The 24052-nt window shown below is 38.3% G+C and overlaps 1 protein-coding gene across 2 annotated transcripts in view; it reads left to right on the top strand.

Moving 5' to 3' along the window:
* Nucleotides 1-24052, top strand: part of CNTNAP2 (contactin associated protein 2) — a 1014456-nt gene that overhangs the window by 946377 nt on the left and 44027 nt on the right. For both annotated transcript variants that reach the window (XM_064419448.1, XM_064419458.1), the window contains one exon: nt 3753-3846. In XM_064419448.1, the coding sequence (XP_064275518.1) occupies nt 3753-3846 (94 nt within the window). The remainder of the gene's footprint in view (nt 1-3752; nt 3847-24052) is intronic.

Raw genomic sequence — 24052 nt, 5'->3', positions numbered from 1 at the left:
ATACTAAGGTGATGCAGACATTATACTTGCCCTTAGATTGATATCTCTGTTAATCTCAGAACTCCCATCAAGATTAGTTTTATTATCTAAGTGAACAGTAATTTAAAAGAAATAGCATTTTATTGAACTTCTGCTTAAATCCAGACAACTTCAGAAAAAGGCAGTCTGCCTTGGCGTGACGTGACTTGAGAGCTGAAACTGCAAATTCCTGAGAAAATGCCACCTACTTTCATCTCTGTTACACTCAAAGCCACACTGGATGTTTATATGAAGCTCAAATGAAATTACTGAGTTTTTCAAGAAAAGTAGCTGTAATGAAAAATCTTAAATATCATTTTAAATGGTAATATAATACAAAATCATGACATCAACATCAGTGTATACAGAGGTTCTATTTAATTTTCATTAAATAAGGAAATCAAATTATAATTCAAATATAATTTGACACTAGTAATTCATTTTTATTATATGTTTTCTATTAGATTGGTAGGTTAGTATTTCATGCAAAGACTGCAGGCTGCTCCATTCCAGCTGCTTACACTGGAGCCCCCACTGGATGGCAGTCACATGCAGCTTTGGAAAGAATTCAGCATGGTGCTTTAACTCACAGACCTCTAAAGAAACCCTAGGCTGAGTGTCAAAAAAAAAAAAAAAGGTTTCTTTTATTAGGTAATTCCAGTTTAGTACAAAGACAAGCAGTAAAAACAAGTGGACAGAAATCTTCACATTCTTTCAGCCTAGACCCACTGTCTTGCGGTGCATCATTTCATTACAGGTGCCAGGATTAGAGAAAGGCATTACTCAAAGCTGTAAAAAGCAATGCAGGTGTCCCCTGACAAGAGAGGCCAGAGCTGGCAGCAGAGCAGGAGCTGGCTCTAACACTGATCAGAAATGTTGGCCTCAGAAAATTGGTATCAATAGGTTTTAAATAGAGATTTATTTTAACTAGGAATCAGAACACAAAACTTCAGACAGTCTTTAAAACAATCCACAGCTGAACCCATTGAGATATCTTTCCTTGCCTTCAACAAGATGTGAAAAATGTATGTGAGTGGCTAGATTCAGGTTTTTAGTCAGTACAAGAGATCTGTTTAAATGAGTAAACCTCAGCAGCAAAGTGTCTGTTCCTGTTAGAGCCTGCAGTGTAACACACCATTACTCTCATTGTTGCAATCCCTTTTGCCTCTGAACCGGGATGAATCCCTTGGGACTTCAGCTCTGCTATCCTGAAGTCTCAAGGAAAGGTGAGGTCACTGAAAGGACTTTGGGTTTCTTTTAATCTGGCCAGGGTTGCTGCTAACTAACCTGTTCCAAGATGGGGAAAGAGAAGGCCTTTCCAAATCCTGAACGCTACCTGAACACAAAGGGAGTCTTATCACACTGCAGCTGGCAGGATTTGTTATTCTGTAATTATCCATGTAAATGTTCACAGTGGTTCATCATTAAAACTGTTTTCATTTTAATGCATATCCCGCAGACTCAACCCATGTACACAGGTAGAGGCTGCCTCCACGTTTGGCAGGGGTGACTTTTTTGTTACTTATTGCTACTAATTTCTTACTCTGGCATTGGACATGTCGCTGCTGCTTTAGGACATCCAGCATACATCAATAAGTTGATTATAGACATAGATTGATATTTAATTAATTTATTAATATTTTATCTGATTAATGATGATCTGATCAACACCACTACCTAGAGTCCAGATCACAACAAAAAGAAATATTTTGAAATTGCTCCAGACTTCCAGATTCTGAAAAAAAGAACCTAAATGTTGATGATACTGACAGATACCAATGTAAGTAGTAGCATGCCCAATTATTTTATCAGAGTTACTTCAGCATATTTTAAGTCATTTAAATAAAGGGAAAACCTAGAAAATTTATCCTGTGTAGGTATTGGAAAAAAATACCACTGCAGGCAAAGTTACATGAGGTTAACTTCTTGACATATGAGAGGATGGAGGATCAGTGTTTTGTGGATTAGTTTTCACCAACCTTTACCTGATACACCTCTCTAAAGTTTACAATTTTCATTTAATCACCTTAACGGTAAATACCATAACAGATCTAAGCCATTTCTATTTTTGTCCTGAAATAACAAGAGAATTTTTTGATATGCCTGCAGTTCTCATTGAAAATGTGTCTTGCACTTGCAATGTTGAATGCTGAGACATTTCCCTTCCATCAGGAAAACCAATAGCAAGCACTCAAGTGGAGTCTCTATTTAGTAAGGCCTGAAGTGGTTGAGGTTGGGATCTGTTTACTATTTTAACCCTTTGTATTCACTTGACTACACTTTCCAAAATAACTCTTTTCAATTTGAATTTATAACACTCTAATTTCAGGTAAAATATGCATTTCTGCTCTTTATTAAAAATCTAAGAAAAACTGTTCACAACACTGAACAATTAAGACTTACTAAACCTCTCTTGCACTCTGCAGAGACTGTCTTTCCTGTGTAGTATGTATATACACTTTTCTTCTTGGGGTTTTATGGGGAATTATAAGAAAGACAGGACTCCTCCAATTGTTGTGGTTTTTTGAGATGGTTGCCTCTGCAGACTCATGACACCAGCAGCCTTTACAACTGCCTGAGCTTACGGTGTTCCAGGTTCCAGGGTATCAGGGGATTCAGCCCTTCAGTTCTGTGCTACCTGCCAGTCATTTACTTTTAACCACTGAACAGAGCATTTGCAGTATCATTAAAACAAAGTAATCCACAATAATTATATTTTGAAATTAGAAATATGGCAGAAAGATATGTGAAAATATTGCATGCCCCATAGAGTTGCCATTTCCTGAGAATTACTTTTCCAGTCTACCCTGCAAAGTCTTAAATCACATATATGAGTTTCTATCCTGTTTTGTGCCAAGGCAAGGCCAGAATAAAATAAACTGTTACTGCTCTGTCCTCTTTAAGCCTGTCTAATAAACATGTAAATCTGAGAAAATAAATAACAACAGTAAAGATGAAAATTCATCCCAATTACTTTTATGAAATGTGAAATCAAAACTCCACTGAGCTATATTAAACTATGTTAATAGCACTATTACTAAGCATAGGCAATTCATTTTATTACTCTCTTTCTTCACATTTTTCTGTTAAATAGCTAAAAACCAGGGGGAAATATGCTAATGTAACGTGATTGCTGTGCCATATCAGGGACAATATGCATTTCCTATAGATTAAACTATTTAGCTAAGTTGATTACTCTTGAATTTATTTAGGTTTCAATAGGTGTCATCACAATCAGATTGAACAACATTCTCAACAACAAAATAATGAACATGAGGTGCAAAAAAAAGAACGCTTTATTAATTTATTACTTTTTTGAGAGAAAAGAAAAATGCCCAACACCTGAATTAGTCTCAAATTCCCAGCTATGTAAATCTAGTTTTAGCAGTAACATAGGTCCCAAATGGAAATCTATTTCTATGGAAAGAAAAATGTGTTTTATTATTGATGCTGTTGTTATATTTAGCAATTGAAGAGCACATAAATAATAATTGATGTGATTCTACAGCAATCAGAACAAAATATATTCAGTATAACTATTCTCCAGGCCTTGAGAACTGTGGAGATGGCAGATATGGAAGGAAGTGTATTTACTATTGTTTTCCCTTTATGAAAATTAAAGTATTAGACAGTTATAAGAGATGGCATAAACTCCATGAAGTAAACCTGATTGATCAGAACTGTAATAAGCAGATCAGTTCAAAATACTCATCATTTCGTTTCTCTTTCTCCAGCTTGATCACTATCCTCCAACAAGTTACAGCCTGCCAGCCACATCTGACATTCAGTTCAATTCCCCAAAGGCGCTATTCCTAGGAAAAGTCATAGGTAAGATTTCATTTTGTACCTGGGACAATGATGTTTGTGTAACAGGATGCTTGCTGGACACGTGGTACAAGTGGTGGTACTGGAGTTATGCCTAAAGGAGGGGTTATGTTCACCCTGTCACAGAGGCTGATAAGCACACAAACAATTTTCTGCCATGCATGGGAGGAAAAAAAATGAATGAGCAAAGAGACCCTTGTAACATTGTCTTTGTGAGGTTTCATTACCCTCTCGGTGTCAGATGAAGGCAATCCAAGGAAATCACTGAGACCACTGCTTCTACCAGGAGATACTGAAGTCATTTTGAATATTATCATTCACTGTGAAGTTATTGTGTGCCTTGTATAATGCATACTTTATCCACACAGACTGCCTTCTTATCCCAGAGTGTCCTCTGGAAACCACCATTCTCTCCCACTAACACCCACCAGCCAGGCCCTTTGGAGCCTGTAACACCTGCAGCAACACTCATCTGGACATTTTCTATCCCTTTTTTGGATTTCATGGTTATTTCCAGTGCAGCAGCTTCCTGGCTAGCTCACCAGATGAACTCAAGGGGAAATAGAGATGCCTCGGCTTCACTTTCAGACCGTCCTTCATTCCATTGTTTAATTTTTCTGCTACTGGCATTCTTACATGAATTTCCAGTGTTACTCACTTCAGAAAGAAATTCTTCCCAACATTTACAGTTTGTAAGGAGGGCTTCTTCCCCTTTTCAGAGATAAAGGGGAATTAACATTATTTCCTCTAAGCGATTTATACAGAGATATGGTTGCTTGAACTCAGTGAAAAGCTTAATCCAGAAAATTGCAAACTTTTCTTTGTTAAGTGGCTAGAGCATTAATCTGTGAACCCTTTACACTGTTTTTAGAAGTGGTAAAGAAATTGACCACATAGCTAATGGAATTTTTTGTAGATACATTTTTCCATTTGTTTTGTTTTTAAAATTTAACCTGGAGAACTTCCATGAGATAGGAAATGAAAAGTCTTTAAAATCATTTGCTATCAGGAGAGTCATGAACTATTTTCTAGTACTTCCAAGTCAGTTCTGCTGACAGTACAAAAGATGATGCAGTCTGATTTTGGACAGTCTCTGGACTCTGGGTACCTTACTCCATTTAATTTGGGCAGCTGGATTGGAGCTGACTCAATTTTTTAATAGCATGGGATTATATTAACCCTTTGGGAATATGATTTTTTTTTTTTTTTTGCTTCTTCTTCCCTACTTGTTACTGTCTTTGCAGATAAGGCATTTTATTAAGCAGAAAAATGTATCACTACTAAAGAAACAAATGAGAAAACAAAAAATAAACCCATTTTTACTCTTTCTATCAAAGAAAAATTGAGCTTCACTGCAAAGAGATGTATTTCCTCGGGTAAAATGGTTGTGCAACTGACCATGTCTGTTGATGAGCTTTACTGTGCAGCTCTCAGAGTCATGTTGAACGAGGGGAGAACTCAGTTAAAAGTACAAAAGTTTGAAGGGTAAAGTAGACACAGAATTCAGTATCTTCAAAGGCTCTAGCTGTCACCTCATACTGACTAGGCATATTTTAGTGGTCTAGAGGGATTAAAACCAACAGAAGATCTGGATACATAGATCAAGTTGCAATTTGTGCCCATATGCAATTACGTTCTCCAAATGGGCAATATGGGAGTAGCCTCCCGTTTCACTGCTGCTCTGGCATTACTTGCATTCAGTTTCTGTTGTTCCCATACGATGCAACTCTTATTTGTCAGCAAAAATGAATGCAAGGTCCTACTTTTAAAGACAGATGGGTTTTTGAAGAGCACTCTGGAACAATCTTACTTGGAAACTGGTCCTCTGTCTGTCTTATTTCCATTTTTATTAGTGTTATTTGCATAGGAGCAGCCGGTTCTACACCAGCTGTTCTTGCTGTGATAGAGAGTTCATCTGCTCTCCGTCAGAAATGATCCCTTGTATGGCACCTACCACAATGCAACACCTCTCTCTGCCCTAGGTGTTACAACATTATGTTGTAACAATTGTTACAAGTGTCACAATTAATAAAATGCTGCTTTGTACCTGCTCAGAATATTTTCTGTAAGGCAGGAGGGTCACATCAGAACAACAGCAAAACGTTTGAGTTGCAATCAGGGAGAATTCTTCTTTAAGTCGAGATGTTTTCTGTTTCCTTGAAATACTGTTTTAAAAAATGCATTTGTTCATTGGCTTGAAAAATACTGATATAAAATAATTGTAGTCTTTTGGACAAGTAAAATGGATTATGATTTGATGTGTGAAATAAAGCTGGAAGACACAGCAAATGAAAAATCCTATTTTACATGAGTGTGTAGTAACAAAAACAATAACACTAGAGAAATGCAGGATGCTGTTAATGTTTCAAGGAAGTTCTTTAATCTGTTATTTAGATGTATTTAGGCTTTGGTGGCTGACAGACAAGGCGAGAAGGAAAACCAGGATATCTGGATGATAAGCTATGAAGAGGAAAAAGTGAAAATTAGACAATGTGACAGGCATCTACATTTTCATGTCGGCTGCAACTTGCAGCTCATTACTGCAGTAGGATAGAGCAGAAGTTTGATTTTTCCATTAAGTGTAGAGGGTTTGGATGCAATACTCAGCTTTGTCTTCACATAATTTTTGGGAAACTACACCTGTACTCTCTTAGTCTGTACTTTATTATTAAAATTGGAACATTTCTTTGGCAGTTAATACGTATTTATAAGTAATTAGCTAGACATAATTATGCATGATTTTGTGAAAGTATCATTCTGGTGAACAGAAATAATTTGAGAGTTTGTCTAACAGGATATATGATTGAGCACAGACACACCAAGATCAGACTAGAGTTGCTCTTGAGAAAGTGGCAGGGAAGTAAAGGAAATGTGCTTCTTGTCATCATTTCCACCAACCACTCCAAATAAAATTGTCTCTTTTCAGAAATACTTATATATCCACTTGGCAACAATTGACATAATACAAATAATCATCACACGGATAATAATTTTCAACACTGACAGCTGTCCCTGCAGCTCACCTCTGTGGGCTCCATTTTTGTCTCTGCCTCAAGCTAGTGTTCTTCAGGGACTTCTAGTAACAGTAGCCAAAAGGGACATATGTTGCAGGTCTGCCTTCCTTCTTACAAAAACAGCTGCCATCATTCTATGGATAAAGAGAGGTCCTGGAAAGCAACACCAAAGGCCCGGATTCTTTACACAAAAAGTAGTTGCCTTGAGAAGAAGTGGTAAAGGTCAATTTCTAGATGTGGTGAGGTTTTCCTAATGTTAATGCAAAGGCTTTTTTATTGTCACTTGATTTGATTTACTGGGTTTTTTTACTGGTGTTTATGGTGAAAATTAAAATTACTGGAGACATTTCCCTGTGTTCATTGTGACATTCAGCACCTTGGACTGGTGGGAGGTAAGACTAGCTTACATCTAGCCAAGTAGTTAGTTTCAAATGTGCAAAGGAGAGAACACAGAAATACTTCACAAAAAGGAGGAGATAAATGATATTTCTTCATGGCTTAGGTACAGTAGAGAACGAAGAACTGCTTTTTCTCTTGCATGGCATCTGTCTGCCAATATATACTGAATAATAGGAGGCAAACATTCAGGATGCTTTGAATTTCCAGCAGTGAACAATGGCATTTATTCCAAGAGGTAAGCATTCTTTATTCCTAGATAAGATACTTTCTTTTCTATAGAAAAAGCTTAGTAGTTTGGTGCTTCAACACATGTAACTGAAAAACAATGATCTACAATGCAATTCATCCTACCAAAACCATCACACACTTTTAAAACCAGCTCCTGATCACCATGTTTCCACACATCTGCAGACTTTCATCACTTAGAGGGTTTGTTTCATGTCAAAGAATGAACATTTTCTCTCTTTGAGAGTATTTGCCATCATTAAAAAGGGGAAATTGATAGCCTAGATAAAAAAAATTGTGAAGGATATAGGCATAGTCATATTTGGTGGTCAGTTTGGATATGCTTTTAGACATCGACATCATCTGATATGAAGTTATTTTTAATATACATATAAAATACCAGTTTAGAATTAGATCTCTATATTGTAGGGTGCTTTTTGTCAGCTTTTAAATTTGTATCTTAGAAAATAGTGCAGAGCTGAAAATAGACCACGAATAATCTAAAAGTATTCTTCTGCTACACATCTTTGACATGCATCCACTAGTACTTCATGATGATAATGAAGTTAACACCTCATTATATATGTTAGGAGTGTGGCACTCAGAGCTGCACAGCTTGAGCTCTGCTGCTCTCCTTCATTTTGCAGGGCCGGGAGACACTCTGAGTGCAGGGGAGCTCAGCCAACTCTCACTGATAATGAGAAAAAAACAGCTAGCATGCAGTAAATTCATCCAGCAACTTACTTCAAAGTAACTGCCTGCTGGTTCATTTCTGAGCACCAGCATTGACATTCAGTACTGTAATCTCACTGAGAATGCCTCTTGTCATATTGGGAGCCCTCCTGCTACAGCAGGTAGCAGTTGAATATTAAAGATGTTCTTTCCCCTGCATGAGTTATGTATGAATTGTCATACAAAAATATAACATCTGGAGAATTCTTCTTCTCCTACTCCTCCTGTATAATGCTGCCAGCCTGGCTGAAAAACCTCTAGGATTCAATATTGCCTATCTCTCTGATCTCAGATCTGTCTGTCCATACTCACTCTTTGAAGTGTTTCTGGTAAAGGTGGAAATGTTCCACAGCTTTTCTGGTCTAACCCTGACCAAAATAAAAGTAATTTTTCTTTTCTTTTAGACCTCTGGTTTTGAACTATCTGTTTTTTCTATGAGAAGTCTTACCTACAAGCCATATTCAGAAAGGAACATTTTCAATCTACAGGTCTCATATCCGAGGGACATGACAAACACTTTGAATTGCCAGCTTGACCCTAATAACTTTTGAGGCAGAAATTAGGGTAGCACAAGTGAATTTTATTGTTTGAGAACCAAAATGAAGAAGAGAAGCCAAGAATATTTATTGATGCCTCTCAGTATCCATGTAGCATCTTCTTTCTATTTTTCTGAATATTGCAGGATTCATCTGCTTTAGCTCCAGAGGGGCAGAAGGTAGACCACAGACAAAGTGGATTAAATTAGATGCTTAGATAATCTCAGTTGTCATAAGCATAGCCAGTTTTGCTCTTCCAAAAATTAGCTGTAGTTATTTCCTCCCACAAACTTTTCACTCTCACCCTTCAGGTGACTCTTCACCTCTCAGCCCCTCTCTCACACTTTGTAGTGGCAGGTGCCTTTTCATTTCCTGTTGCACTATTCTCTGCGAGAAGACTTCACTGATTCCCAGTCTTTAAATCTTCCATGGGCATTCAACAGCTCCAGAAGGTCGACTTTTACTCTCATGGTCTTGTAGCACACATACCAGCCTCTAGCAGGATGCAGGAGTCTCCTAAATTCTTAAATTCTAAAGTTGCTTCCCTTGTGCTTTAACATGTCTCAGAAAATTGATTCATATAGATCACTCTACAGCATCTTGCTGAGAAAATTATCTCATTGTTTTACAGTTTTCTCCAAAGTATTCTTCTGCTGCCTCTGAAAAAAAAAAAAAAGAAAAAAGAAAAAAAAAAGAAAGAAAGAAAGAAAAGGGAAAAAAATCAAAGGAGATTGTAAGGCAATTTAATTTCTTTAATGCCATTTTAAACAGAGTATTTGCACAAGCCTTATCTGACATTCAAAACAATGATAACACTATTTAAAAGCAATGGAATATAACGAAAATTTAAACTCCAGTAATTAGACTGACCTCTTTCCTAGCCTCAGTATTTTGTTAAGGTGGCATATCTTGCTTATACAACTTTTCCCTACTGCAGGAAGACAGGAATTATATTGCCTGTTCTGTGTAATATCTAATACTAATTTATTTCAAATGCAGCTGCTTTCAAGGCTTAAAGAAAGGTACTGAACATGACAGGGGCATCAATAAAACCTGCCACTGGCCCCATAAAATTCTAATGGCATAGATAGCAAAATCGAAGAGCTCAGAACACCTTCAAGGCTTATAAATCATTTAAAAAAAAAAAAAAAGGTGCTACACAGTCTGAAAAAGCCCAAGGTATTCCTGAAGGAATCTTATAATTTTGCTCCAATTACATTCAAAGGAAAAATCAAAAATTAGAATAGAACTCCCCTATGATTACAGAGAGAACTAACAAAAAAAATGTCTTTAATAAGCCAAGGCACAAGTCTTAAAATTTTATATTACTTTACCTAGCTGAGGAAACCTCTGCTCATAATTCCAGATATAAAACATTCACAAATAATGTGAATATGCACTCATTATTTGATTATAAATAGCATTCTTGCCATATTATTTTGGCTGAAGGCACAGATTATATATGTGCCATTTCTTGTAAGAACAGGTACAGAAATTATGTCTAATTCAAAACTCACTCATTGTTTGACAATTGAAAAAAAGCTCAGGTTTTATCTGACACTTGTTTCACTTAGGGAAAAATCATAACAGAACACATAGCCTGAACAAAATATTGCAGAGATTGTCAAATAGAAAGGGAGGTGACTCATGTCCCATGTTTAGAAGGTCACTGGGATCAAGTCCCTTTACCTCAAGAGTTGTACTTGTTTTCACTCCCACCATTGATAATTTGAAAGTGCCTGTGTCCTTCTCTGGTCTGCAGTGGCCTCTTATACCAGAAGATCCAGAGGTTTTCCAGAACCTGGAGAAAGTTTGCTCAGGTTGCTGGAGAACCCGGGAAGAGCAAGTGATGTGGGATTTTTTGGAGTATGAATTAGGTAGGAATTTCATGGAGTGTGTTACTCAGCCTTAGGCCTGGACAGCTTTCATTCTCTCAGAGAAGCCTGGGCCTGTCCATGTGGTTTTAAGCTGTTCAGCTTTTTAAGATGTAATTTATCTCTGTTCAACACAATCTTCACACTACTAAATTCTGCTTAAGTAGACTGCATATAGAATGTAAAGTAAGTTTACCTTGTGCTGCTGCTCTTTGCAGAAGAAAAAAAAGCCTATTCTGCATGAGCATGTTCAAGACATAGTAAAATAAACATGTTCTTGAAACAATATTAAGTCATGAATAAAAGTGAAGATAAGATAATCTTTCTTTAGGACCTTTATATAGAACTATAAATTCATAGACTAAATTATTCATGGTGAATTATTTGTTTAATTCCCAATATCACAAAAAGAAAGGTAAATGTATAAATTATGGAAAGACACTTCAACAATTTCCTGTTAAGCCAGACCTTTGGTTGTAGGCTGCATTTCTTTTTAAATAAATGCTTTCATTGTTTAAATTGCAGAGCCAAAACCTGGCTGATGTCTTAATTTCAAGTGTTCCTGCTCAGCAAATTTTAAAGATATATATATATATACACTCTCTAAATGAGTCCTTTATGATAGATACAGTAATGCATTCTCCATCTGCATATTTCAGGGTACACTTAAAACACTATTAGTTGTCATGGAGAAGGAACTCATTTGGAAGATTGTGTGATTCCCAATGGCTTCAGTTACATCCACGCTGTAAATAAAAACAGGCACTGTGTTTGTATTAGTGATCTTGCTTTAAAACTTGTCAAGCAAATAGAGTTGACACCACCCAGAAGGAACTGGTTGTTTGAAATTATTCTGTCAAATCTTTTCTTCTTGTTGTTTTTTTTGGGGGAGGGATTGCTTGGTTTTTTTTTGTTTGGGGTTTTTTTGTTGGTTTTCTTGGTTTTTGGATTTTGGTGTATTGGGGTTTTTTTAGTGGGGGGCAGTCTTAGGGTATCTTATTTTAATGTTGTGCAAAAATTTTAGAAGTATCAAGAAAATTATGTTTTCTACTACTAAGATAGAATAGAATAGGACAGGATAGGGTAGGAAAATATAGTGTAGTAGAGTACTAAGGATAGCATTGGTTTTAAATAGCTTCTTGAATTAGATTCAGAGGTTTTTCACAGCAAAGTCAATGTCACTAATGGCTCCTTGTGCTGCAACTTGGTTGTTTATTCTGATACTAAATCTTGCATAATAGTAGCAGTGTTATGCCATTGAACATGACAGTCGCTGATTCTTAGATTTATATGCCATAATAAAACTGTATTTAATCTGTGGTACTGTGACTAGTTCATAAACTGCTCCTTTAAATGCAACAGGAATAAACTTACATGTTTACAACTTTCTTTTTAGAGAAGCCTGTTTCCTCTCCCATAAATGTACACCGCTAGCTAGAAATCTCTCTTTATGACTATATGAACTCACAAATCTAACTCAGTGACTCCCAGCTACTGTACCACCAGGGTTGCACTCCACTTGCAAAGGAAGCCATTGAGTAAGGTTACAGTCTCCCACCAAAAGGTAATATTTTCCTTTTGCTCTGTCTGATAGCAAGATATATATATATACTGGCACTGGTTTTGTTACTCCTTCCTACTTTTTGTCCTCTTCAGACTGTGTTCTGAGTTTTACCAGTCTTTCCTTCTTCTTTTTTTGGAGAGACATTGTCATCTGTCTCATTGTTACATGAAAATGCTTATTGGTCAAAAAATAGTCTCCTGATCCTTCTGATCAGTCGCAGAATCCAAACTGTGTAAAGGCTGCACCATAATATAGACAGTTATCTCCAAAATGTCCAGGGAGAGAAATGAACTTGTCATCGAGTGTCAGAAGAACTGAATTGTTTAAAATACTTCAGCTAAAATGACTCCTCCCAAAAAAACCCTTTTTTCTTTTAGAATAATTTGAAAATAATTTTTTGGGCTTTAGGTGATGTGACACCTCAAAAATACTGACATTGTAAGACATCTTCAAAGCAAAGTACTATTACAATTGCTAATGCAATTCATCAAATCTTTCTTAGCCAAATTTGATTTGATTTCAGTTTAGAACCTTGAAAATATGTACTTTCTTCACCCAGTAAAAGCTCACTTAACATAAAATTAGCATATTTGTCAGTCTCCCTGAAGCAATGGCAGCCTCTTGGTTTCCTTCTTCTGCTTTCACATGGGATTCTTTTCAAGACAGTAAATGACATCACTAATGAAGTTGGGAATGGTCTGCTATTTCTTCTACTATTAATTCGACCAGGACTTAAACACTTCCTTTACATTTTTCATAGGTAACATCTTAAGACTTCCACTAATATAAATGTAGACAAAACTATGCATTTAATAAGATAGTTGCCAAATCTGATTTCCTGGAATCACAGGATGAGAGTTAAGAGTTTATGAAGGACATGCAAAGGCTAATGAGATCTCTGCAAGCCATCCTCTATATATGAAAACAGCATATGGAGAAAAACCAACATATGGAGAAAAAACAGGAGTGTATCAGTGGCTAAAACTGATCTGACTCTAGAAGGACAGAAACTTGGTGATTGAAAAAGCTACAGGAGAAAGAGAGGGATGAGCTCTTCAAATATAGCTTCTCAAAGCATTTTACATTCCCTTAAGCAAACCCAAGCATTATCTTGCTCAGAGCAAAGGAACTGATGTGGTTATATCAGGGGGCACAAGACCCTGCTGAGCTCCTAGGCCAGCATGAGAAGGCATGATATTTAAGTGGTGGTGTAACATTATATCAGCTGGAGCAAAAGGATTTTTACACTGCCATGCTTTCCGGTACTTCCTTTACCTTGGGAAAGGAGCCGAGGCAGCAGCTCTCCACTAAGTGCCTGCAAGCTTGCAGGAACCCACAGATTCCTCTCCATTAATGCATAGAGCATATCTTAATTGCTTAAGTCTGTTATCTTGACTTTGTAATAGTGTCCTCTCCAGGGATGAAGGAATGCCTGGCTGGCAGCTCAGTTTGCATTGCATCTGGTTCCTGGGTGTTGTTTGTGGTGTGCCACATCCTTTCTGCTGAGGGATGCACTGAAACCAGAGCATTAAATTTATGAAGGACTTTTTTTTTCTGGAAATAGAATAACAGGCTGCACCCTGTCCTCGTGCAGGAAAATAAATGAATGGGAAATTTTAGAATTGTGTTGCATTTTCACTTTATTCTGAGATCAGAGAGGGAGAGGAGAACAGGGAGGAAGAGTGGGACATGATGAGCTTGACAAACTCCCATTTTGTGGTCAGACCTGAACCTACCCTCTTTCTAGCTTCCCTCATCAAGAATTATCTAGTGAGATGTTCATCACAGCATTCAGACACTATCCTCTATTCCCAATGTGATTCCTTTACCAACAGTGCTGCACACCCAGCTCTTTCTGCACTGGTTTTGTGGCTTTCCAATGGTGTGCATGGCACTTGCACACCAAATTAATTTCTATTACTTCAAATCTGGCCATTTCCTGTCTTTCCTTAAGACTCAACTGTGACTGTTTTGGGGATTTTTTTGAAGAAATTTACTTTGTACATAATTGTCAAAATAACATATTCAACCAAATCAAAAGCCATGCTAAATACAAGCAAACTCATAATACAGGGCAGAGAGTTACACAAGTTCCCCTGCATTTCTCTCCCAGTTCCCAGCCTGCATGCCTTTGAGCTTCCCCACAACCCCATGTCCAGGCTTTGGACACCTCTTTTAACCAAAAATTGTGCTGTATTTCAATAAGGTTTCAATTACTTTACCAGTCTTCAGAATAAAATAATTTGGGAAGCTCTGCTCATACACTCATATGTGATAGGCCTCTTTCCTAGCCCTATCTCCCTTCTGCTCCCACTCTCATCCTCTGACTCCCTTCACTGATCTCCCTGGTTCCCTCTGGCTGCAGCTCACACCTGAACTTGCAGCAGGCAGCTTTTATCCCAGCAATGCTCAGCTCAGGCTGCATCCTGCTGCTGCAGGTGGATTCAGCATGCTGTGTCTCTGCTGCTCGGGACCCAGCTCCCTCTCTCCTCTGCTCATCCACATTTCAGGGGCCCTCAAGCTCCCAGTCCCCAGGAGCCCAGGCACCCAAAGCTGTGGTGTGGTCTGTAAAAAATGGCAAAGCTCTGCAAGTCATCTTTCTCCAGGCTCTCAGCATGACCAAATTGTATCCCCTTCCTTCTTTCTTCCAGAGCTCAAACAAAAATCATCAAACAAGTCTGTGTTTTGAAAAGAAAGTAGAAATTACTATCAACTGGTTAGACAATTTTCTTTCTGCGAGACTTAAGAAGCTGGGGTGCCTTCTGAATTTCAAGTTCTTGTTGCAAATGTGGGTGAATGCCTCTGGAGGGGAGGGGAAAAAAAGGAAGATCCGAAGGGACTAAGGAGTGGCATGGAAGGAGCTGTGAGAAACACAGACACACGGAACAAAATGGTGGTGGCAAATCAAGAGTGTTGATAAGCAAGAAAGAAAGCCAATGCCAGGTGCAGATCAAATAGGGATGTCCTGCTTCTCTGGTGCCAGACTGAAGGAATAGACAGCTTGGGAAAAGGGACTTGATCAGCTGTCCTTAGGAGGTACCAGTTTTTCTTGTTTCTTTTTCTTACTGCCTAACCATGAGTCAAAGAAATGAGCAAATAGATCTTTACCTCACCCATCTGCTTCTTCTTAATTATTGTGGATTGACATCTGTTCCCTAACAAAGTCAGATCTCCTGTCAAAATGCACAACAACTGTCCTAGCTGAGCATGTGGCACTTTGGCTTCAGCCTGTGCTGCTTTCACAGATCTCAAAGAGAGGGCATCAAGTTTGGGGCTGGCTCATTACCATCCTCTTGGACCCCCAGTCACAGTAATTTGGTGTCAGGGACTAAATGAGAGCAGTGGCACACTGCTCTCCCTGTCCATATGCAAGAACAAGTTGAACAGGATTCTGTGATCAGTGACCTTGCTGTGACCTTTCCAGTTTGGGATGCTGACAGAAGGCCCCTCTCTGACCAGCAACCTCACTGCTTTGCTATTTAACTGATTTACAAACACATCAGCCAGCCTCTTATGGGAAATACTCCATCTAGCCACAGATTTCCAAAGACAAAAGGACAGGATTCTCTGCATTTTAAACTCCTGCAATCTCAATCTTGCCTTCGTCTTTATTATCTATATTGCTGCCTGAATCAAACTCTTCCTGCTAGTAATTAACTGGAGAGAGGGAGAGATGAAATGAAATAAATATTCATTGAAATATTTTCCAGTTTTGAGATGGACTCAACTGCAAAAATACCAAGGATTTTTTTTTAAGCACATTGGAGATTTCTTGTGCCATGATTCAGCTCCTCTTGCAGAGGTTGGTGCTGAGCATGCTTAAATACAGTCCATGCACAGAGTTTCTGCAGATGTGTACCTACCAGCTTGGCAGCTGCTTAAAGACACAAATTACTTGTACAGGTCACCTATCACATTTCTTTTTTCCAGCTCTTCTTCTGACTCCCATCCACTCAGCCGCTCAGCAGACACTCTGTGAGGGCTGCTCATTATTCAGAAATCCTGGACAACTCACGACTGTGCCTGTGCAATTAAACTCAGCTTTGCACAGGCCATGAACTGGAACATGCTGTGGCTGCATGCACAGATGCACATCTAAATGTTATGCCCAGCAAATTCAGCATATCCAGAATATTTCAGCCTCGCTGTACATCTGTTGATGTGTCAGACTAAGTGTTCTCTGTGCATTTCAATGCTGTCAGACATGTGACTGTCACAAAGCTCACTATTAGATATGAGCTACCAGCAATATTTAAAGTGTTTCTTTTTGCCAGTTCCAGAAGAGGGGAAGTGTGGGTGAAAAGAGAAGTGCAGATTTTTAGGGCAGAACGATAGTTAGTGGTTTGTTCTTTCCTCAGCTTGCATCAAGCTGCTTCAGTCTATAATAGTGTATTGAGAAGTGGAGGAAGTCTATAGTATTTTAGAGGATTTAGTGCTTCAACACAGAGATCGTGATGGGCAACACTAAGATTTCCTAGTACAGAAACTGTCACACATGCCTAAGTTTTTGGAATATCTAAGACTTCTCAAACAAGGCATTTTTTTCCAGATTTCTGCGAAGAACTCATGATCTGTGGCAGGTGTCTTGACAACAGCTCTTTAATCACCCCACCTCAGTCTACCAGTCCACATCACCCAGGGGCATGAACCAACCATGATGATAAAAGTCTCAAAGAAAAGTATTTGTCAAAATTAAAAGCCACTAGAAAAACAGTAGAGGGACACTTGTAGATGTAACAATAGAATAAAGGATATAACTTATGGTAATATTTGGAATAAAACAGGAAAGAAGGAAATAACTGAAATAAGAATAAAGAAGATACAGCAAAACAATGGTGAAAAAGGAGGATGGGGAGAAAACACTGAGTGGAAAACCGTAATAGATAGGTGGTGACTTGTATCACATAATCAGCATAAAATACTTGAGCAGAAAGCCCCTGAGACATTGGATGCCAAACATTTAGTGAAAAATCATAAGCTTTACTCCAGGTAAAGCCATCAAATTCTACTTAAAATCTGTACTGCTTAAGCTGATTTAGCAAAAATCTCTGCACATTTATGGAGAGCTTTTTTCTGTGAACCCTTAGGGCTTGGATTTTTTCCTTCTAATATTAATTCTCTGGTGTTCTTCTCTTAGTCATACTGCAAATGATTTAGCACCTTGAAATAGCAAGGATTTAGCTTCTCTGCACTAATGATTTAACATATGTGTGTTTTGCTACTGAAAGTTACCGTATTAATCTTAAAGTCTTAAAGAGTCTTAATATTAATCATTAATCTTAATCTTAGAGGGGCTGGAATTTATATGGTTGGTTTGTTTTGTTTTTTTTTAATCAATATATAAGATAGAAATAATTTCAAGTACAGTGATACCAAGCAGAACATAGAAAGAAATTTATTTCCTCCTAGAATGTGTGCCTTCTTCAGAGTATTAACACTGCATCTAATCCATCAATGCAAATACTATTTCTCATTTTCCAGTGAAATCTTATCTGAATATTCTTCCATTCCAGAGATTTTACAGTTCATGCATTTCTGTATGTATTAATTAAATATCTAATTTTCTAGTTGGGCCTCCAATTTGGATCTAATGTTTTTCCAGCTTAGTCAATATTACCCTTTTGACAGAAAAGAATAAATTCATTCCTTGGGGAAGGGAATACTGTCTTATATATTCATTATTTAAAAGAAAATCTTATTTTAATTATCTAATTTTCTTCTCATTGGTATCTCGCAATAATCCTTTTTACCCTCAGTGCATTGTTTTAACATTGAAAGGGCATCAATGAAATCATAGAATGGCCTGGGTTGGAAGAAACCTTAAAAATCCTCTGTTTCCATGCCACCCTGCCATGAGCAAGGACACTTTCCATTAGACTACTCAAAACCCCATCCAACCTGGTACTGAACACTGCCAGAGATGGAACACCTACAACTTCTCTGGACAACCTGTTCCAGTGTCTCCCACCCTCATGGATTTCTTCCTGACATGCAGTCTTAAACCTATCCTCTTTCAATTTGAAGTCATTTCCCCTCATTCTGTCTCTACAGCCCTGTGTGAGAAGTCCCTCTCCAGCTCTCTTGTACCTTCCTTTAGGTACTGGAATGCTGTTTTATTGTCTTCCTGGAGCCTTCCCTTCTCCAGGCTCTTCTCAACCCCAGTTCTCTCAGTCTGTCCTCATAGGAAAGGTGCTCCTGCCCTCTGAGCACCTTCATGGCCCTCCCCTGGTCCAAGTACTTCTTAGATCAGGGCCCCCAGAGCTGAGCACAGCACTCCAGGTGGGGTGCACAAGTGTGGAGCAGAAGAGCAAAATCACATCCATCGATCTGCTGGCCATGATGCCTTTGATGTAACCCACCATGGGCCCCCATCTCCAGCCTGTCAAAATCCCTCTGTATAGCATCCTTTCCCTCCAGCAGGTCAACTGCATCACACAGCTTGCTGTTGGCAAACTTGCACTCAGTTCCACTGTTCATGTCACCAACAACTACATTAAATGGTGCCAAGAAAAAAAAAATTAATCCAAGGAAGAAAAAATCAGCAGGAAATACATCTTTTCACTACATGGAGTTGTCGCATTTCTATTCTTGTCAAGAGATTTCAGGCACTTCAAATGAAGCAGATTGTGCTCTGTCTTCACATCGTTTTTTGACCAATGAGAAATATTTGTATTCTATGAATTTTATTTGAACAGTCACGAAAGGTCTGGAATATTTGTACTTCATGGGTTGTCATTTCGCTACCATTGTTTCTGTATTTAGGCAATAGTTTAATGTTTTCTTCATCTGCTATGTATCCTTTTCTTTTGGTGAAACATCCATGGCAAAACTTGTATTTGCACAATGCCCTCTGTAGCCATAGGACAGCTAACCACCAGCCTGGCTTTGAGTCCTGGCAAATGTTGTGCCTCAGTAGAGCTCTGAGACCTTGTATCAGTGATTTTTTGCAGCCTGGTCAGTATTTGACATAAAAATAGAGACTGTTTCACAGTTTTAGGCCCCTACACATTCATGTACATTTATTTTGCCTTTCCCCTGCTGTACAGTTGGGCCATGGCCCATGCAATGGTCTAATCCAAACCTCTGTGGTTGCAGCTCTATTTTCCACATGCAAAGTCTTCTAATCAGACTGTTTAGGGGGCTTTTAAAGACTTCTTAAAATACCCACACAATCAGTCAGTCTCTGTCCTGCTAAACGTGTTACAGAGACAGCATATGTTCAACAGGATGGAGGCAGACAGCGCTGGAGACTCTGCTGGCAGGATTTGAAGGCAGTTGTGCAGTGCATTTGTAGTGTCAACTGGAATGATGTAGTGGAAAATAAACCAGTCTGCCAGTTTGGGATTTCAGATCCAGGGTTTTAGAAATGGTTCAAAATAGCACAGTGCCATCTGTCTGCACAAACCTGCGGGAGTAACACAGCCATGGCAGCAGCAGTCTTCTCACTGACCAAAGAAACGTGCAGCCCATTTGGCCTGAGCTGTGGAGGCACCACAGCAGCTTTGTAAGCATCCTTCCATTCTAAGTATGTTCTGCATTGTCAGTCTCAGGGATAAATTTTACTTAAATAGGATGTGAAATAGTTATTTTTAATGAGTTCTTTGATATAATAAAATTCTTGATTTTCTTTATTTCTAGTCAGGAGGAACATTTGATTTCTGTACTTTTCAACATACTGCATAGACAGAGATCCCTGGAGTTCAGTTTTTCTGACTCAAGACAGGAAAGGCATAAAGCAAACTCCTGGTTTGCTGCCAAATATGTGTCTTTTTATGAACTATGCGTAACATTATAGATACACTTTTGTTGGCTCTTTTATCTTCTATTTATAAAGGCAGCCTGGTTTACAGTTTTAAAAACTAAAATCCTTTTTAAGCAGAGCAGCAAAACAGTTGTGTAAGTTGCCTGAGCAGTATGACCCCTGCAAAACTGGTCCACTCCTTGGATAGATAATTAGGCATGTCTTTCCATCAGGAGAGACAAACTTCTCAAGACTCAGCATTCTACTAAATGCTCAATGCACAAGGAACCAAGAGATTTACCTCTGATACACTGCTACAGCACAAAGGCCTAAAATAGCAAAAGAAATTCAGTGTCCTGATTTATCTTAGCTCATGAAAATTATTGTCAGGCAAATGAAACAGGAAAGTGTGTGTATATGGTGAATATCACATTAGTCTGTTTCCTATAACAGATGATGGCTGCTGTTTTCCTTTTATCTCTTGAAAAATCTGTTCTCTGACGTACTAATACTCCATATGAGGGAAACACAGAGTTCTTGCAAAGACAAAATTGCACTGATTGATTGTTCTAAATTCAGTGATTTGCAGAACAGCAAATTGAACAGGTGCTGCAGTGGAAAAACAAGTGGCTTCCTAGCAGGCAATGATGACAAGCTGACTTTCCATTCTTGCAGCAGATCTCTGGAAGTTCTTTTTGAGGAGTGATTATTGCCACTTGAATCATCATGTCCCAGTAATTAAGATCTGAATTTCCTTCTCTGGTGTATCTTCCTTTCACATTTGCAGTATGCAGACAGTGACTACTAAAGTTATTGTTGTTTGGGTAAAATATATCCTAAACTACATGGAATATTTTTTTGTGTTTGCTTACAATTAATGATTGTTATTTACAATGATATCTCACTGGATGAAGAATAACACATCAGCTTTTAGCCATGACAGTAATTCAGTTTTAGAGTCCCGATAAGTGATGAAAAGCTCTATTTCAGATCTCTTGTTTTTATATACTGAAACTACATTGGAACGCTATTGTAAAGCCTACTGGTCTAACAATGAGCCAGAAAATCTAAAAACTGTACAATAAAATCATGCTAATCTATAATTGTTTTACTTTGTTTATAAAGGACCAAATTATTTCTTATAGCTAGGTGGGGCCAGGAAATTCTGCTAGACAGGTTAATCATATTTATTTCCCAAAATAAAGTGTGAACTCCCTAAGAGATGCCTAAGTGCACTGCTCACTCTAATCAATCACTGACCATGTGTTTAGAAGAGCACTGGCTAAAGAGATAATTTAAGTAAAATGCGTAAAACCTGGTTTTAGCATTTCTAGTCATAACCTTTGCAGCCAAGAATTAAGTCCAGTGGCAGTCTACATTTTGGGGAGACAAGGAGCAATCTTGCTTCTAAATAATGCCAAAGCTCAACCAGCTGCCCTAGGGCTGCACTCATTTCAGAGAAGGACACTCACCAAAGATTTTGTGCAACAAAAGCATTGCCAATAGAGTGACCACCAGGCTGCCAGTCCCCCTAAGAAGAGAGGAAGAATTGAACCTTTGGCAGAAACAACCAAGTGGAATGAATGCCCTGAGATCTGCAAAGCGAAATATACACAAAAGGCCTTCCTGGTCCTTTTGCTGGAACTAAGGGCCTCCCTTCAGGAGGACAAAAGAATCACCTCCTTCAACATGGCCTTGTCCTTCAACAACAAAATAGGTTTTATGCCTGTATGTTCATTTTCTAACATACAGAGGAAGAGCAGATATTTCAAGAGGAGTGACACAAACTCTTTCTACAATTTTTCCATAACTATTTGTATTTATTTGAGAGGGAATAGAGGAAGGAATGGAAGCACACTCCCCCTCTCTGTTGCAAATAAAGAAATAGACTGCTGTTTTCACAGCCTCTGTGCCTTTTGTACCATGGTCATTATGCCAACCTTCTTGCCCAGGTGTTAACTCTTGAAACAAGAAAAGGAGACTCCTTCATTTTCCTTGTTTGCTGAATTTTAAGTTACAGTTTCTTCAGTAACTAACACACATAATCAAGAAAGTGAGATGTATCTTTCATTTTGATAACTGGTTTAATCCCTAAAATTTACAGCCAGGTTGGAGAGCAGGCTTGGAGGTTAGGCAACATGCACATTCTCCTTATCTGGCTCCAGATTTTAGTGATTAAGTTTTTTAAGATGTGAAACAAAGTACTGGAAAGCCTCCAGTTAAAATGTTTTAGCTAAATCCTTCTAAGTATTATTTAGAATGCCCACATGCTGTAGGTCAGAAAGCTTTTTTCATACTCTTTTTCCATACTATGAAGTATGCCTTATCTGCTACTAAAACTGTCCTCAGTGTGCCAAGAGCAATACAGTTTGGCCACATGTACCAGTGTTCTCACATTCACCCCCTCGTCCACAAAATTAGCCTTCAACCTATAGTTCTTGTTTTTGGAACAAGCATGCACTCAAAAATAAAAAAATCTGTGACAATTTGCTCAAGATTTCCATGAGAGTATAGCTTCCAAAAGGAGCCTGCCTGAATCTGAGTTTATTATTTAGGATCAGTTCTCTTAGCATCAACACAATTGTCATAGCAAGATTGTATTTGCAAAGAGGATTTACTGCTGGTCCAGCACCAGTGCTTAAAAAGATTGATGAGTTCTCTTTTTTAATGTATTAAACAATTACTGGAGGCATATGCCACATATAATGCAGGGAGATGTTCTCTTTAAAGATTATTTCCAATGCATTTTGTGTCTCTTTTCCCAGACTATGTCTCCACATAATAGCAAGATATCTTGTGTTACTCAATTATTACATGGTCCTGGAGTAAAAAATGCTTAGTTGTCCATGGGGCTACAGACCTCAGAAAATATGCTTCCCAGGGAAGGCTAAAGCATGGGAGCACAAGGACACCCCAGATGCTTGATGGACTTTTGGGACAACTTAACCAGTTACAATAAACTTTGAATAAGTCTTGTTACAATGCTGCAAATTACTTTTTGAGATCAGGTAGCAGAGTAGTAAAGGTATTCGACTCTATAAATATCCAAAGATTGCTCCTAATTTGTCAGGCAAGAGCTGACTGACATTTCCAGCTCAGTATCCTATTATATAACTTGGTGTTTTAACTTAATGAGCCGAGGTAAAGCATCACTGTCTGTTTTCATTCAGGGGAATGGAATAAGATAATGTTTCTGTTTTCTCTTTGTCACAACAGAGCATGGCTTAGGTTTAAGTCTCAACTATGGTATTGCTATGTTAACTCAGATTAATTGGGCTATCCATGTAGCTTTTTTTTTGGTCAATTTTTACAAATTTCCTTGGGTTTTTTTTCTAAATTTCTGTACCAACAACAACAACAACAAAGGCAATATTCTTGGGGATTTCAGTCAGTTGGGTTTTTTATTAAATTATAATAAATTTGCTAAGTTCATGTTCTTATACCCGTTTAGAGGAGATTCATTCAAGTAACTTGTCTTCCTCAAACTGATCATTCAGCAGTTAAAAAAGGCAATTCCAGCTCTAGTAGGCAGATGGCACTGACTGTGTTTGGTACTGGATGGGGCCAAAGGGGGCAATCTGGAGGTGTCCTCAGAAGGGCACCTTAAAAGTGAAGCCAATGGGCCCTTGCCCTTCGGCATCAGCTGAATTTGGGTGTCTCAAGGAGTGTGTTTGCAGAGCTTTTCTGCAAGGGTGGTGGCGCTGTATTGCTCCAAGCATTCTTCGCAGGTGTCTTTCTACTATGTTTTCATAAACAGTTGGGACACCTTCCCTCATGCATGGCACATGGAATAATAGAAAATTTGCACACATTTTCTTCAACTCCAGCCAAGCAAGCAACAAAGGCTGGTAATGAGCTAGCCAGAGACAGGCACTGATATTCCAGTAATGTGAAAAAGGTGCCAAAAATAATACTGAAAGCAAGGTTGTATTGCTCACATTCAAATGCTTGATGGAAAAGCTGAACATGCTTCTGGAACTGGAATACAACATCAGGTGATTAGAGGGTACTCATAATTTAATAATGACAGGACCATTTAGCAGAATGACTAAACACTTGTGGTGAGTCCCAAAAATAATTCCACTCCCTTCAATTAGGGCAGCCAACAGTTTAAATATAGGGAG

Source organism: Passer domesticus, chromosome 1 (assembly GCF_036417665.1).
Source record: "Passer domesticus isolate bPasDom1 chromosome 1, bPasDom1.hap1, whole genome shotgun sequence".
Taxonomy (NCBI): Eukaryota; Metazoa; Chordata; class Aves; order Passeriformes; family Passeridae; genus Passer; species Passer domesticus.
Note: the sequence above shows the minus strand (reverse complement) of the source record. Positions and strands in the feature narration are given on the sequence as shown.